The sequence below is a fragment of the Apodemus sylvaticus genome, chromosome 1 (genome assembly GCF_947179515.1).
Source record: "Apodemus sylvaticus chromosome 1, mApoSyl1.1, whole genome shotgun sequence".
NCBI classification, from domain to species: domain Eukaryota; kingdom Metazoa; phylum Chordata; class Mammalia; order Rodentia; family Muridae; genus Apodemus; species Apodemus sylvaticus.
In genome coordinates, this window is record NC_067472.1 from 56,475,108 (window position 1) to 56,488,957 (window position 13,850).

The 13,850-nt window shown below is 52.1% G+C and overlaps 1 protein-coding gene across 1 annotated transcript in view; it reads right to left on the reverse strand.

The window, feature by feature from the left end:
* The window catches only part of Nrxn2 (neurexin 2), a 103,159-nt gene that overhangs the window by 51,375 nt on the left and 37,934 nt on the right, over positions 1-13,850 (reverse strand). Inside the window, exons 7-8 of the mRNA XM_052191372.1 lie at positions 8,627-8,788; positions 7,318-7,774 (exon numbers count right to left, since the gene is read on the reverse strand). Coding sequence (XP_052047332.1) covers positions 7,318-7,774; positions 8,627-8,788 — 619 coding nt within the window. The remainder of the gene's footprint in view (positions 1-7,317; positions 7,775-8,626; positions 8,789-13,850) is intronic.

Consider the following 13,850-nt stretch of genomic DNA (forward strand, 5'->3'; position numbering starts at 1 on the left):
GTCATGGTCTGGAAAGGGGTGTCCTGAATTTGCTCCTGAGGGACCCCTGCATCCTGTGCCCCACAGTAGGCTCGGAACAAGGAGCAACTGCCTTGGCCCTGGGGTCTAGCCTCACTGGCTAACTCTTCCCAAACTACCTAACTAGTCCACAAGTCCAGGAACATGCGGTCCAGATGCGAAGCCACACCCAGCCAGCCCAGCGTGCTGTAGGCCTCTGTCCAGACCCTTCCTAGCCACCTAAGAGGCCTCCAGACTATACAGGAGGCACAGAAACCCAGAAATCCTATCCCTAAAAAGGGTCAGATCATAAACCGGGTTATTCTGGCCCCCAGCCTCTGGGACCAGGAGCTGGGGGCAGAGAACCTGAAGAAGACCAAAGCAATCGAATTCAAAGCCCTCTACACAAAACAAACACCCAGCAGCTCTTACAACGGTGGGCCAGGCAGCCATGGCTTCAAACACATCACTGAAGCCTCATGGCCACTCCAGGGACCTAGTTCTTTACAGACCAGTTTTGAACCAGTTACAGAAATTGGGGAACCTGCCCGAGGACCACAGCAGAGGAGGAACATAATATAAAGTCCCTTGTAAGCAGCAAAGACTGCCTTGTCCACCCTTCAGTCCTACAGCACTGCCCGGAACTGGCTCTGTGGCCAGCAGGCAAGATGAACAGGAGGCCAGCCTTACAGGCCGGGGAGCCAGGGCGGAGCTGGGCCTAGGGCTGCAAAGTTAGCAAAGTCATTTTGTCTTATTCTGGTTTTGGCAGCTCTTGGTTTGTTTGCTTTGCTTTAAAAAAAATGTTTTTTTTTTACTTATGTGTCTGTGAGTGTTTGTATGTCCGTGTGCGTGAGGGGACCTACAGGGGGTAGAAAAGGTGGTCTGAGCCCCTGGAGCTAGAGTTGCAGGAAGTCGGGAGCTGCGGGACACAAGTGCTAAGGCCCAAAACAGGAAGTCAGTCTCTTAACCACTGAACTGTCTCTAGCCCCTTATTTTATACTGGAAGCAGAGTCTCATGGAGTAGCTCAGGCTGGTGTAGGACTCACTATGTAGCCTAGGCTATCCTCAAACTCATAGTAATCTTCCTGCCTCTGGCTTCAGACATGCACCCCCAACCAGCAGGCTGGAAGAGTTCTTTAGGAAGAAAGACGACTGATGGCGTGGTTTTAGGATGGTTTGTTCTCTCCAAAAGTTGAAATTTGGCTGCTATTGTGGTTGTCATGAGACATGGGATCTTTAACAATGAGGTCACTAGCTGTGACTTTCTTTCAAGGGCAGGCTCAGGAGTGAGTCCCTCGGGAAAGCAGGGCGCTAAACAGTGAGGCATGGCTCCTTGTGTCCTTTGTGAGGGAATGCTCACCCCGCTCTTCAGTTTCAGGAAACAGACCGAGACAGGGCTTACATTAGAAAAAGATCTGGGAGCCGGGCACTTGGGAGGCAGAGGCAGGCGGATTTCTGAGTTCAAGGCCAGCCTGGTCTATGGGGTGAGTTCCAGGACAGCCAGGGCTACACAGAGAAACCCTGTCTCGAAAAAAAAAAAAAACACAAAAAAAAAAGAAAGAAAGAAAGAAAGAAAGAAAGAAAGAAAGAAAGAAAGAAAGAAAGAAAGAAAGAAAGAAAGAGAAAGAAAGAAAGAAAGAAAGAAAAAGAAAACAAGAAAAAAAAGAAAAAAAGAAAAAAGATCTGGGAAATGGTGGAGGCTTCTAAGCCTTGATTGTAACCTTAGGCTGTGGACCACCCCCTTTCCTCGCACACTCTGCGTGTGTGTGTGTGTGTGTGTGTGTGTGTGTGTGTATGTGTTTGATTGTGTTGGTTCAGGATTTTTTGGGGGATGTCTTTTTATTCAGGGTATCACACATCTCAGAATGGTTTTATGTAACCAAAGATGCCCTTGAACCTCTTAGACACCTATGTCATCTCCCAAGTGCTGAGATCACAGGCTTGTACCATTGTGCCTAGCTTGTTAAAGATTTTTTTTTCTTGAGATAAGGTCTCATTCTACAACCTTGGCTGCCTGAGACTGTCTCCTCCTCCTAGCGCTAGGGTTAAAGGCTTGTGCCACCATGCCTGGTCTACAGATTTTTTAATTATGCGTATGTATGTTTGCATGGCAGTGCAGACACCCACAGAAGGTAGAAACTCCTATCATACTCCAGGATCTACAGGCAGTTGTGACTCGCCAATGGGGGTGTAGGAAACAAACTTCTACAAGAGCAGTACACACTCTAACCACTGAGCAACCTCAATATATACACCAGCATGGGTCTTACTGTGCAGCCCTGACTGGCCTATAACCCAATCTGTAGACCAGGCTGGCCTTGAACTCACAGAGCTCTACCCACTTCTGTCTCCCAAATGCTGGGATTAAAGGCAAGTCCCACTACACCTGAAAGCCCCAAAGTTTTATTCCATGCTTTCCCTTTTCAGGTTTTGACAAACTCTTAAAAGAATAAGAGAGGGGGAGGAAGAAGAAGAGGAGAAAGAAGAGGAGGAAGAAGAGGAGGCGGGTGGCGGTGGTGGCTGTGCAGTGGTAGCCAAGTCCGGTGGCTCACACCCGTGGCTCTGAAACTCAGAAGGCAGAGACAGGGTGACTGCCTGAGGCCACCCTGACTACACAGTGAGATCCTGTGTAGAAAAAAAATTAAAAAATAAAACATGAAAATAAAAAGCAAAGCTTTTGAGGAGCTGCTGGGCATCTTAGGCGTGGGCGTGGCCGGGGCCCTTGAGAGGGAGGGAAGGGCTTGAAGGTTGGATGTGAACACAGAGACAGCAGTGGGCACAAACGGGAGGGTCAAACCCCCTCTACAGACACAGCTCCCACCTGAAGCCAGTCCCAGTCCCTCCCTCAGAAGCTTCCTGACCCAAAGACGAGAGATGCTCTCCCAGGCTCCCTTGTACTGGTTTGCTTTGTTTTGTTTTTAATATGTTTTATTTTTGCCTTACGTGTATATGTGTGTGTGCCCGCATGTATGAAGGGATGTGAGCCACCATGTGGGTGCTGGGAACCAAATGTAGGTCATCTGCAACCCCAAGCTGTTGTTTAAGAGATTGTTTTATTATTTATTATGTGTATATGTGTGGACATGCCTATAAAGACAGAAGGAGTTTGGTCCCTGGAGCTGAATCCAGGGAGCTGAGGAACTCTCATCCTCAGAAAGAGCAGCGTGCTGAACTGTTTCCACATGCTAGAGTGTGTGTGTGTGTGTGTGTGTGTGTGTATACATGTGTGTGCGTGGTTTTGTGTGTGTGTGAGTGTGTGTGTGTGTATACATGTGTGTGTGCGTGGTTTTGTGTGTGTGTGAGTGTGTGTGTGCATGTGTGCGCATGTGTTTGTGTGTGTGTGTGCATGTATGTGTGAGTATATGTGTGTGTGTTTGTGTGTGTGAGTATATGCATGTGTGTTTGTGTGTGTGAGTGTGTGTGTGAGTGTGTGCATGTGTGCACACGTGTTTGTGTGTGTGAGTATATGCATGTGTGTACATGTGAGTGTGTGTGTGTGTTTGTGTGTGTGAGTGTATGCGTGTGTGTGTGTGTTTATGTGTGTGTGTTTGTGTGTATGTGAGTGTATGCGTGCGCGCGCACGCGCGCGCGCGCGCGCATGTGTGTGTGTGTGTGTGTGTGTGTGTGTGTGTGTGATCAATAAGAGCCTTTACCTGATGAGCCATGCCACCAGCCCTGGGCTCGTCAACACTGTGGCCCCAAGCCTCCTGTTCTCTCTTGACAAGTCATCACCTTCTTCGGGGTCCCGCTGGTCCCAAATGTGTCTCCTGTGATCGTCTGTATCCCTATTTATGGCCAGAGGCCCCAGAGCCTGCCGTGACCCATCTTTTGGCTCACTCTGGAACAAGAGTCAGCAAGAGATTTGTGCTGAGAGGAAGAAGGGAGGAAAGGAAGAGTTTTGGAGAGGGAACTGAAGTGAACTCTGACCTCTGCTCCAGAGTCACTCCCCAGGGTGGAACAGGAGCCACCTGACTCATTCATTCACAGAAGAAGAGATAAACAAGATGTGGGCACAGCACCGAGTGCTATTCAGTGTTCAAGAGGAAGGGAGTTCTGACTCACTGCCACACAGACAACCAGGAAAGACACTCTACTCATTCAAACAGCTGGGCATAAGAACACAAACGCAGGGCCTGGAGAGACGGCTCAGCAGTTAAAAGCACTGGCTGCTCTCCCAGAGGACCACTGCTCAATTCCTAGCACCCACATGACTGCTCACAATTGTCTGTAACTCCAGTTCCAGGGGATCCGGAACCCTAAGGTACATGTGCAGGCAAACACCAATGCATGCAAAGAGAAATAAATAAGTCATTAAAAAAAAGAAGACAAATGTACAGGTTGGGTATAGTGGTGCATGCCTGAGACTCTAACACTCTGGAAGGCTAGGACAACAGGCTCTCCATCCCAAAGTCATTCCAAAGTTAGACTGGACTATGTGTGAGACTCTGTATTGAGAGGAAGGAAGGAAGGAAGGGAGGGAGGGAGGGAAGGAGGGAGGGAGGGAGAGAGGGAGGGAGGGAGGGAGGGAGGAAAGGAGGGAGGGAAAGAAGGAGAAGCTGGCTCTGTGGTGTTCGCTGTATAAGTGTGAGGCTCAGAGTTCAAATCCCCAGAAACCACAGAAATGCCAGGTGGGTGTGCTAGCCCAACTATAATATCACCCTTAGAACGTAGAGACAAGCAGTCCCCTAGGAGGCTGGCTGGCCACATCTGTGAGCTTTGGATTTGACTGAAAGAATGAAGTAGGCAGTTTCTTCCATTAGCCTTGGATCTTCACACGCATGTACACCCACACATGTGTGCCTCCACACACGCGTAAGCATGTATACCCACATATGTGTGCCTTCACACATGCGTAAGCATGTACACCCACACATGTGTGCCTCCACACATGCGTAAGCATGTATACCCACATATGTGTGCCTTCACACACGCGTAAGCATGTATACCCACATATGTGTACCTCCACACATGCATAAGCATGTACACGAACACATGAAGATGGAGAAAGACGAGGCTGGAGAAGTACCGTGTGACAACCCAGAGTTGTCAGGTTCAAACAGAGATAGAGGCCCAAGGCTGGGGACAGGGAGAGGAGAGCTTATGTTTAATAGAGACAACTTCAGTGTGGGAAGATGGGAAAACTGCACCTGGACCACGGTGAGGGCTGTGCAGCAACATGAGTGTAATCAGTGCTCCATCGGGAGTGATGACAAAGACTGGAAATCTGTGTGATGTGCCATTTGCCATCGTTTCAAAAAGAATCAAAAGCCAGATAATGTGGGAGGGTCGCAGAGTCAGGCCAGGGAGCAGGCACTGGTTGTGCAAGGTGGGTAAACCAAGCTGTGTCCCCTGAACCCACAGACAAGAAGATGTGAAGCACATGGCCAAGACCCCAGTATGCCTATGGCCAGATGAGAGGTGGACACAGGGCAATCACCATCACCCAGAAGCCAGCTAGCCTGGGCTACAGTGGGAAACAGCAGAAACAAGAGAGATCCTTTCTCAGAAAGTGGAAGGCCAGAAGCAGCTCCCAGAATGTCCTCGGACCTCTATACAGGTGCTGTGGCACAAAGGCCGCAGTTAAATGAATACAAAAACAGGAAAAAGGAATTTGGGGTGTGGCTCAGCAGGAGCAGGCTTCAACTGTCAGTCAGCACTGGGGTGTGGGGATGCAGGAAAAGCAAGGGAAGGTGGAAACAGCCACCCCAAGTTCCTGGATGGGTCGCCGGCCACCTGTGTGGGACCCTAAGCCGGTCAGCATGAGGCAGAGCTAGGGGCTCAAGTCCTTTCTCAGGCCTTTCTCTGGCTCTCCGGGTGGACGGTGGGGGAGGGGCAGTAGGGGAGAGGTAGGAAATGCTGTCATGGCCTCACTTCTGGGAGCCTGGCAGTCCCCTCCTCCCAGGCAGTGAGCAGAGGAGGTCACAGCTGACTCGCAGGCCAGCAGTGGTGACGGCTGCTGGAAGGAGAACATTTAGTTGACGTTGATAAGCACTTAAATTGGATAATGTGTCAGGCCTCATTTGTATCAATTCTCTTTCTTGGGTTCAACAAGATGGAGGCAAGCACAAGGGAATTAGCAGGCAGAAAACAAGAGCTGAGAGCGGGAGGCCAAAAGGGAAGGGTGGAAGAGAGGGCGGCCAGCACAACAGAAGTTCCGAAAAGTCGTGCACAGTCGCACTCGCACTCCGAGTGTATCCAATGTCAGCCAACCCTGGAAGCTGCCTGGGGTGAGGCCTGGCTAGTTACAGCCAGCCAGCTGTTCCCTTGTTTGGAACCCTCGTGGCCAGGCAGGTGTGGTGGCCTAGTCAGTGCATCTGTGATGGCCAGAAGGAGGTGGCCAGTCTGTCAGCCCACACACCGTTAGTGCCCAGAAAACCAGGCAGCTTCTGTGTGCTCTGGCTCTGCATTCAGTCAACAAATGTGGATGGAAATATTTCAGAGACCAACTGTCTGTAGTAAACACACACAGATACTGCTGGTCCTTATTCACCAAACAACTTAATGACCACCATAAAACTATGTAACTACTCTATAGTGTTATGTTCTCTCTCTCTCTTGAGAAGGCCGAAGCTAGCCTCAAACCTCTTATGTACCTGAACGTGACCTTGAACTCTTGATCTTCCTGCCTCCCTAGTACTGGGATTACAGTAGAATCCCACCATGCCTGGAACCTAAGCATTGTGCAATCCCCTGCCCCAGCGCCTGCCTTCCATTAGGCATTTTGAGGACTCTAGAGATAACAAATTAGGAGGATATGTACGGCTGACACACAATACTGCACGTCTTTTTATGTGGTGCTTGAACAGCAGGGATTTAGGTGTCTTTGGGGGTCCTAGGAGCACCCCTCCCAGACAGTGAGGGAAAGCCAATTCCTGTTAAGTTAAAGAAATAAGACTCTGAATAAAAGGGATCAGCGGCTAGAAAAACACTTCGTTTTGTTTTGAGACAGTGTCTCCTCACTATGCAACTCCCGCTGGTCTAGACCTCCCTGGATAGTTCAAACTGCCCTCAAATTTATGGTGTTCCCCCTGCCTCTGCCTCCCGAATGCTGGGATTGCAGGCATGAGCCACTACTCCTGGCTTTGCGACATCTCTCCGTTAGGTGTGATGTCAGTGTTTCCAGTCGCGAAGCTCTCTCCCATCCACAGTGACGGGGGTGATTGTTCCCGTCACAAACAAGGAGTGGAGCATGAGCCCAGAGCCCTGGGCTTCTGTCTGCTCACCATGACAGAAGGGCCAAGGGAGGAGCAGGAGAGGGGACGAGGAGGAGCAGGAAATGAAATCTGGGGAGGGGGAGGGAGGGTCCAGAGGCCTCCTGACCTTTGCGCCCGTCCCTCTGGAAGTCCACGTGGCACCACTCGCCGTCATTGACCTTGCGGCTGGACGCCCGCAGCTTGATGCCCCCGGAGCCCATGTCCAGCAGCAGGTAGAGGTAGCCATCCAGCAGCTCCATGGCAAAGTAATCGGCCCTCTGGGTAGAGCCGTGGCTGCCTGCCCCGGCCCCGGCCCCGGCCCCAGCCCCAGCCCGCCGGCCCTGACTGAAGAGCAACAACCCGTTGGGCTCAGTGGTTCTGAAGTCCAGGGAGATGGAACCCGTGCGTTTGCCACTCCATCGGGGCAGTGCCACAAAGGCCTCAGGACTCTCGAAGGTCACAGGGTCCAGGGCAGCCACGTCCTCACAGCGGAAGGACAAATCCCCCTGCAGCTTCATCTTCGGGTCCCCTTCCTTAGCCAGTCGGGACAGCTCCAGCTTGAAGTCATTATTCTTGTAGACCACCTGTGAGGAGGAGAGGGGTCTGGGTAAGGAAGTGGGAGCAGCCTTGGGTCTGACCCCCAAGGGTCCCCCTCCCTGGCTGCCATGGGCCGCCGTCACCCACCCATCCCAGTGGCCCCAAGCTCAGCACCGGCAGCGCACAGGGCTCAGGCCTCGGTTCTCAAGCTACATTGCTCCCGTCCTGTCTTCCAGTCCCACCCTGGCCAGGAAGCTCCTTCTGTGGGCTCCTGGGTCCAGCTCAACTGTCATTCACAATGACAAAAAGGCGGGCAGCTGTTGCTCAAGGTGGAGTCAAATCCACTATAAACCTTGAGTTTATCTGCCTGCCTCTACCTCCCACAAGCTGGGATTGCGCATGTGCACCACCAGGCTTGGTTGAAGTGTGCTGATAGAACCCATGTGTGCATGTGTGCTGCACAGGCGTCTGTCAGCTGAGGTCCTGCTCCTGCTATCTTCTAATGGATTAACTTCAGTCTGTGTTCTGTACAAGGACTGACGTAAGAAACAACCCTATATCTACACATCAGCCAACTTACAAGGTCCAGTGACTTGGCCAACAGAATGGCGAGGGAAAGACATGTGCCTGAAGACACGTGAAGACGCGTGCTTCGGCCTTCAGTCTTCGTGCCCACCAGCCTTCCCTGTGGACCACAGTTCTGAAGAGCCTCTGGGGGGAGGGAGTTCCAAGGTCCAAGAAACAAAAAGGGGTGATGACGCCCCTCAACTGGAGTCGATAGCTTTCGGCTTTAAGGAGGGGTTACATCCCACTACAGACTCACAAGGAGCAGAGGCCAGGGCCAGCGGGCCGGGCCGGACTAATCACGGGGCAGGCTGGCCAGCCGCAGCTCTACTCACATCCTTCAGGCAGCCCATGAAGTTGTTGCTGACAGGTGAGCCAGGCAGGTCAGCTGTGTTGGGACTGCCCCCAATGTAGAAGAAGTCATCAGAGCCCAGCATGGTGTAATCCTCCTGCGTGTAGCCTGTAGTGGTCAGGATCCCGTCCACCGAGATGGTCACCTGCCCAGCCCGAGGAGGGGGAGAGACAGGAGACAACCGGCATCAGCGCCCTGGGAAGAGCCACAGGCTGGCAAGGGAGGGACCAGGGGGCGGTGAGGGGAGGGGGACCCCCATTTTTATGTCTGCTTGTCTTGGAGGCGGAACAGTAGGGGTGGAGAGGAGGAAGAAGGAAGAGGGAACAGCACAAGATTTGATGGTTTCAGTGTGGTTAAGGCCTGCCCTGCACGACCCACAGCCCAAGCTCTGCAGGCAGGAGCCTAACGGTGGCGTGGGGCGCTCACCATGGTGGGCTCAGGAAGCAAGTCCAGGGAGGTGCTCTGCACTAGGAGGCTCTGCACTAGAGAGGGGGAGAGCAAGGTGCACCCTCAGCTTTGTCTCAACACAGCGCTGTGGCCACATGGGTGGTTTCTCAGCCTTTCTAAGGGAGAAGAGCCTGCCTGCCCCTGCCTGCCCCTGCCTTCCTGGGTAGCAGTGCTGAGCCTCACTCACAGCCCCTCTGTTTGGTGCAGTTTTGCTGCAGCCTTGGCTGGGGTAACAGCAGAGATGGGGAGGACCTTAGCCTGCTAGTCTCGGGACAGGAGTTGACTTCTCTCAGGGCTGGCTCTTACCTCTGCCACTCAAGATCAAAGGTATCCTGATATTTTGAGTCAGAAAGAAAGAAAGAAAGAAAGAAAGAAAGAAAGAAAGAAAGAAAGAAAGAAAGAAAGAAAGAAAGAAAGAAAGGAAGGAAGGAAGGAAGGAAGGAAGGAAGGAAGGAAGGAAGGAAGGAAGGAAGGAACAAAGAAAGAAACGAAGAAAGAAAGAAAGAAAGAAAGAAAGAAAGAAAGAAAGAAAGAAAGAAAGAAAGAAAGAAAGAAAGAAAGAAAGAAAGAAAGAAGAGAAGGAAAAGAAAAGAGAAAAGCAGTTGCTCTGAAGCCTAAGCTGGCCTTGGCCTCAGACCCCCTGCCTCCTGCTCTCACGTAATGAGATTACACACCTGGACTTGTCACCAGTTTGCTTACAAAGGGAGCAGCCCTGAGTCTCCCAGTCACCTTCACCCTTCTCTGTAAAGGATGTTCTCTTGTTGTTCTACCCTTAGGAACGTGAGGCCAGGGCTAACCTAAGGAAACACCCTCCCAGGGTGGAGAATTCATCCAAGAAAGCAAGATGCCAAGGGCAGAACAGGGGTGTACCTGGTGTTCAGAGAGGTCCTGTGCACTGGGCTGGGAAGGGCACATGTCACCTTTGGGGCAATTCAGCAAATGTTCACCTGGTCCTTGCAAGGTTTAGTCCCCAGGACAACTCAGCGAGGCTTCTCTCACAGCAAGGTTGAAGGGGAGAAGCCAATGGCAGGGGTAACACCAGCTCCTCTCGGAGTCAGGGAGGCCATAAGGACCTGGCTCAGGGGCAGAGCCCACCCTGAACCTCCACAGGCTACATCTTGGAGCCCTTCTTGCTCCCCAAATATATTTCAGAAGTATCCCCTTAGAGTTAAAGTGTTGAGGTAAGAGCCTGCCAGTCACACACTACGATGTCCCCTATTCTAATCTGCAGCATAGGCCACCAGCCATTTTCCAGCTCCTGGCCTTCAGTATTATGTGTCAGAAGGGTAGAATAGAACTCCTAAGAGCAGGGGACCCCAAAGTGCTCCTCCCCATGCTCGGCTGGAGCCTCGTGGTGAATGGGGGGGGGGGGATTGAACAGGGCATAGACTGAAGAAGCAACCTCCTGCGAACCATCAAACCTTGTGCTAGAAGAACTGGGTTCAAGGACAGGAGGAGACGGGTGTCTTGGGAGGGGGCTGTCTGAATCCTTTTGAGTCTTGTTTTGAGGGGAGCACTGGTCATGATAATGAATTTCTTCTCCCCTCCACCTTGTCCTGAATCTAGGAAGAGGGGTTTGGGTAGAAAAGGGAAGGGTCAGAGAGGTTAGTCACAAAAACATGCAAACAAGGTTAGAGATTAGACTGGGCAGAGGGGAAGGGAAGAAAGGAAGAAGGAATCAGAATGGAAGGGTGGGGTACATCAGGGAAGGTGAGGCAGGTGAGTGGCTCTCTCTAAGGCAATGTGGATATACTCTCTTCCTCCAGGCCCTTGCTGCTGTCCTAAAACACTGAACTGGGCTGCCATTCAGTTCCCGAGCCTAGGCAGGCTCAACCTAGCCAGGCTGCCAGCAAACACGCGTAGCATGTCCCTGAAGTCCCCAATGACCTCTGCCCAGCCCGGGGGACATGGACATGGTCATGAAAAGTCTACGTCCAGTTGCCCCAAGACCTAGTGCTGGCTCTGTTGGGGTTTTGTGTAAGCTCCACCCCACACCTACCTGGTAATAGCCAGGTATGCCCCGCCCCAGAGATCTGGCCCACTATAAGAAGGGCTACTTGCTCCTCCTCTCTTTCTTTGCTCACCGCTCTCCCACTTACTCTCACCTCTCTGCCCCTGGGGCTCTTCTCCCCCCTCTCCACGTGGTCATGGCCGGCCGCCTCCACACTCTCTCTCTCTCTCTCTCTCTCTCTCTCTCTCTCTCTCTCTCTCTCTCTCTCTCTCTACCACTAACTCCCATCCCCTATTCTGAATAAACTCTATTCTATACCATGTCCGTGTCCACTGACTCCCTCACTGACTCCTGCACCGAATCATCGTTTTTACTCCTTCAGGCTCTCCAGCTAAAACCCTAACCCTCAGCAGCCTAGGACTGGTGAGAGCCCCTTCCATAAGGGATCATGCTCTGCCTTTCTCTCCTGATCCCAAAGCTCCTCAGGAAGTCTCCTTTCCTTGGCCTCTGAAGCCAGGGCAGCATCCTGGAACTCCCTCGGGCTGTGGGCTCTCTTCACCCCACTGCATTTGCTGAGATCAGGGTTGCCCTTCCTTATCCTATCTGAGTTAGAAGGCTCTGACTTAAAGCAGACTATGGAGACCCAAGACACCCTCCTGAATCCCCTTCCAGGCTGGGGTGAATCTCAGTTTGCCTGGTATCTGTATTCAGATCAACCGTGGAGGACACCATTGGGAAAGGGTGACCTATGGCTGGGGACAGGCTAGCTCGGGGCACACTGGGAGGTTTGCTGAGGAAGGGATCAGCCAGGTAGGTGGGGAGACGGTGAGGGAGAGTGAGGACAAGGCAGTAGGTGGAGAGGAAGTGGGGAGAGAGGGACTGGGGGAAGGTGTCTGGGGAAGGCAGGGAGGGAGATGGCTTAGATTAGTAAAACCCGACTGTTCCCTCAGACAAATCAGTCCAGACACAAAAATGGCAGGTTCGTTAGTAAAAGCAGGAAACAGGGGAACAATTCCCCTGCCCCCCTCCACCCCAGGGGTTCTCGATGCCCCTGCCCCCCAACCCCTCCCCATGAAGCTTCTGGAAGGGGTGGGGCCAGCAGGGGAGGAGGGGAGAAAGGGAGAGCATGCCACACAGAGCAGCTGGGAGCCATGCAGGTTAGAAGAGCAGGCACTGTCCAGGCAGACAGAGAAAAGCGGCCAGCACGCGCGCGAGAAGGCATGCAGGGCAGGGGAGATGGGGAAGAGCAAAGATGGCGGCAAGAGAGCTGTGGAGCGCAGGAAGAAGCTTCCTTCCACTGAAGAGGAGAGAGAGCAACCACTGGGTCAAAGATGTTCAGGGACTGACAGTGAACGAAACATCGGACCTGAGCGTCTTCCTCATATATTCGTAAGCCATTCACCACAAATCATCAGCCCACACACATCTACACACACACACACACACACACACACACATCCTAGAAGACTCCTCTCCTCAAAGCCCGGAGGACACAGCTAGGTCCCCAAGAACACAGCAGAGGACCTAGGACCAAACCACATTAACCCACTCAACATGGCGGGCTCTGAGGAAGCCGGAGGGGGGGGACGAGTGGGGCGTCTGCCCAGAAGATGAGCCTAGGCCCATCCCCACATGCTCTCCAGGAACAGGGAGGGGTTCAAGGGGCCTCTTGTGGCCTGAAGGGAACTGCCAGCCCCTCCTCTTCCTCAGTGCAGAAAGGCTGGATGGGATGGGAATCCAAGTCCAAACCACGTAGACCAAGTGTCCCATACCCACTGTGTCCCAGGAAGAAAGGATGAAGAAAAAAAGGGAACTTTCACACCACCCTCAGGAGCCATTCCCAGGGGCCTAGCATGATCACAGCTCACGAGGTTATTAACATCCTCACCCACTCAGTGGGTGGCTGAGTGGACTTCCTTGAGCCATGACAATGTAGCACTGAGCCAAAGGGCCGTCTCCTGGTGGACCACACTGCTGTCATATGCTCCAAGGGCTCCACAGGCTTGTCGTGGTTAAGAACAGCTAGTTCATAAAAAAGTTCCCAGCATCCTCTTCGGGAAGTATGGGCAGAAGTGGGGCAGCAAACAAGGCCGAGAGAGGTGGCAGCCCTGCTAAACTCCTAGTGTTGTCTTGGGCACAGGCAGTATTTACAGCTCTGCCTCAGCCCTGAACTCAGACTTCAGGAATTTTCGAAGGGAAAGACTTCAGGTAGGAAATAGCAGGTTCTCTATTGTCACTTGCTGTTTCCCAGAACAATTTTGCCATTCTGACTCTCATCTTTAAAAGAGCCTAATAACTTCCGATCCTCCTATCTGTTTCCAGCCGACTGAGTATCTGACGTGTTAACTGAGAGTGATAAAGCCTTCTGTAGTACCAAGGGAGGTGCTTCCTCTGGGCGCCAGCTTCCCCATCTGCTTAGTGGGATAAACTCAACCTCCGGCCTAAAATCCAGGCATCATAAAGTGTAAATGAAATTCAAAATGTTGGCCAGGAAGATAGCTGGTAAAAGGTGCTTGCCACCAAACCTAATGACCTGAGATTTATCCCAAACCCAAGTGTTGGAAAAAGAAAACCAACGCTTATAAATTAACCTCTGACCTGTGCACACATGCACACATGGCATTCTTCCTAGACACACGAATAGGTTAAATACACACACACACACACACACACACACACACACACACAAAGAAGAAGAAGAAGAAGCCAGGCACGGTGGCCTTTAATCCCAGTACTTGGAAGACAGATCCAGGGGGAAACCTCTGTAAATTCAAGGCCAGCCTGGTCTAAAAAGTGAGTGCCAGAACAG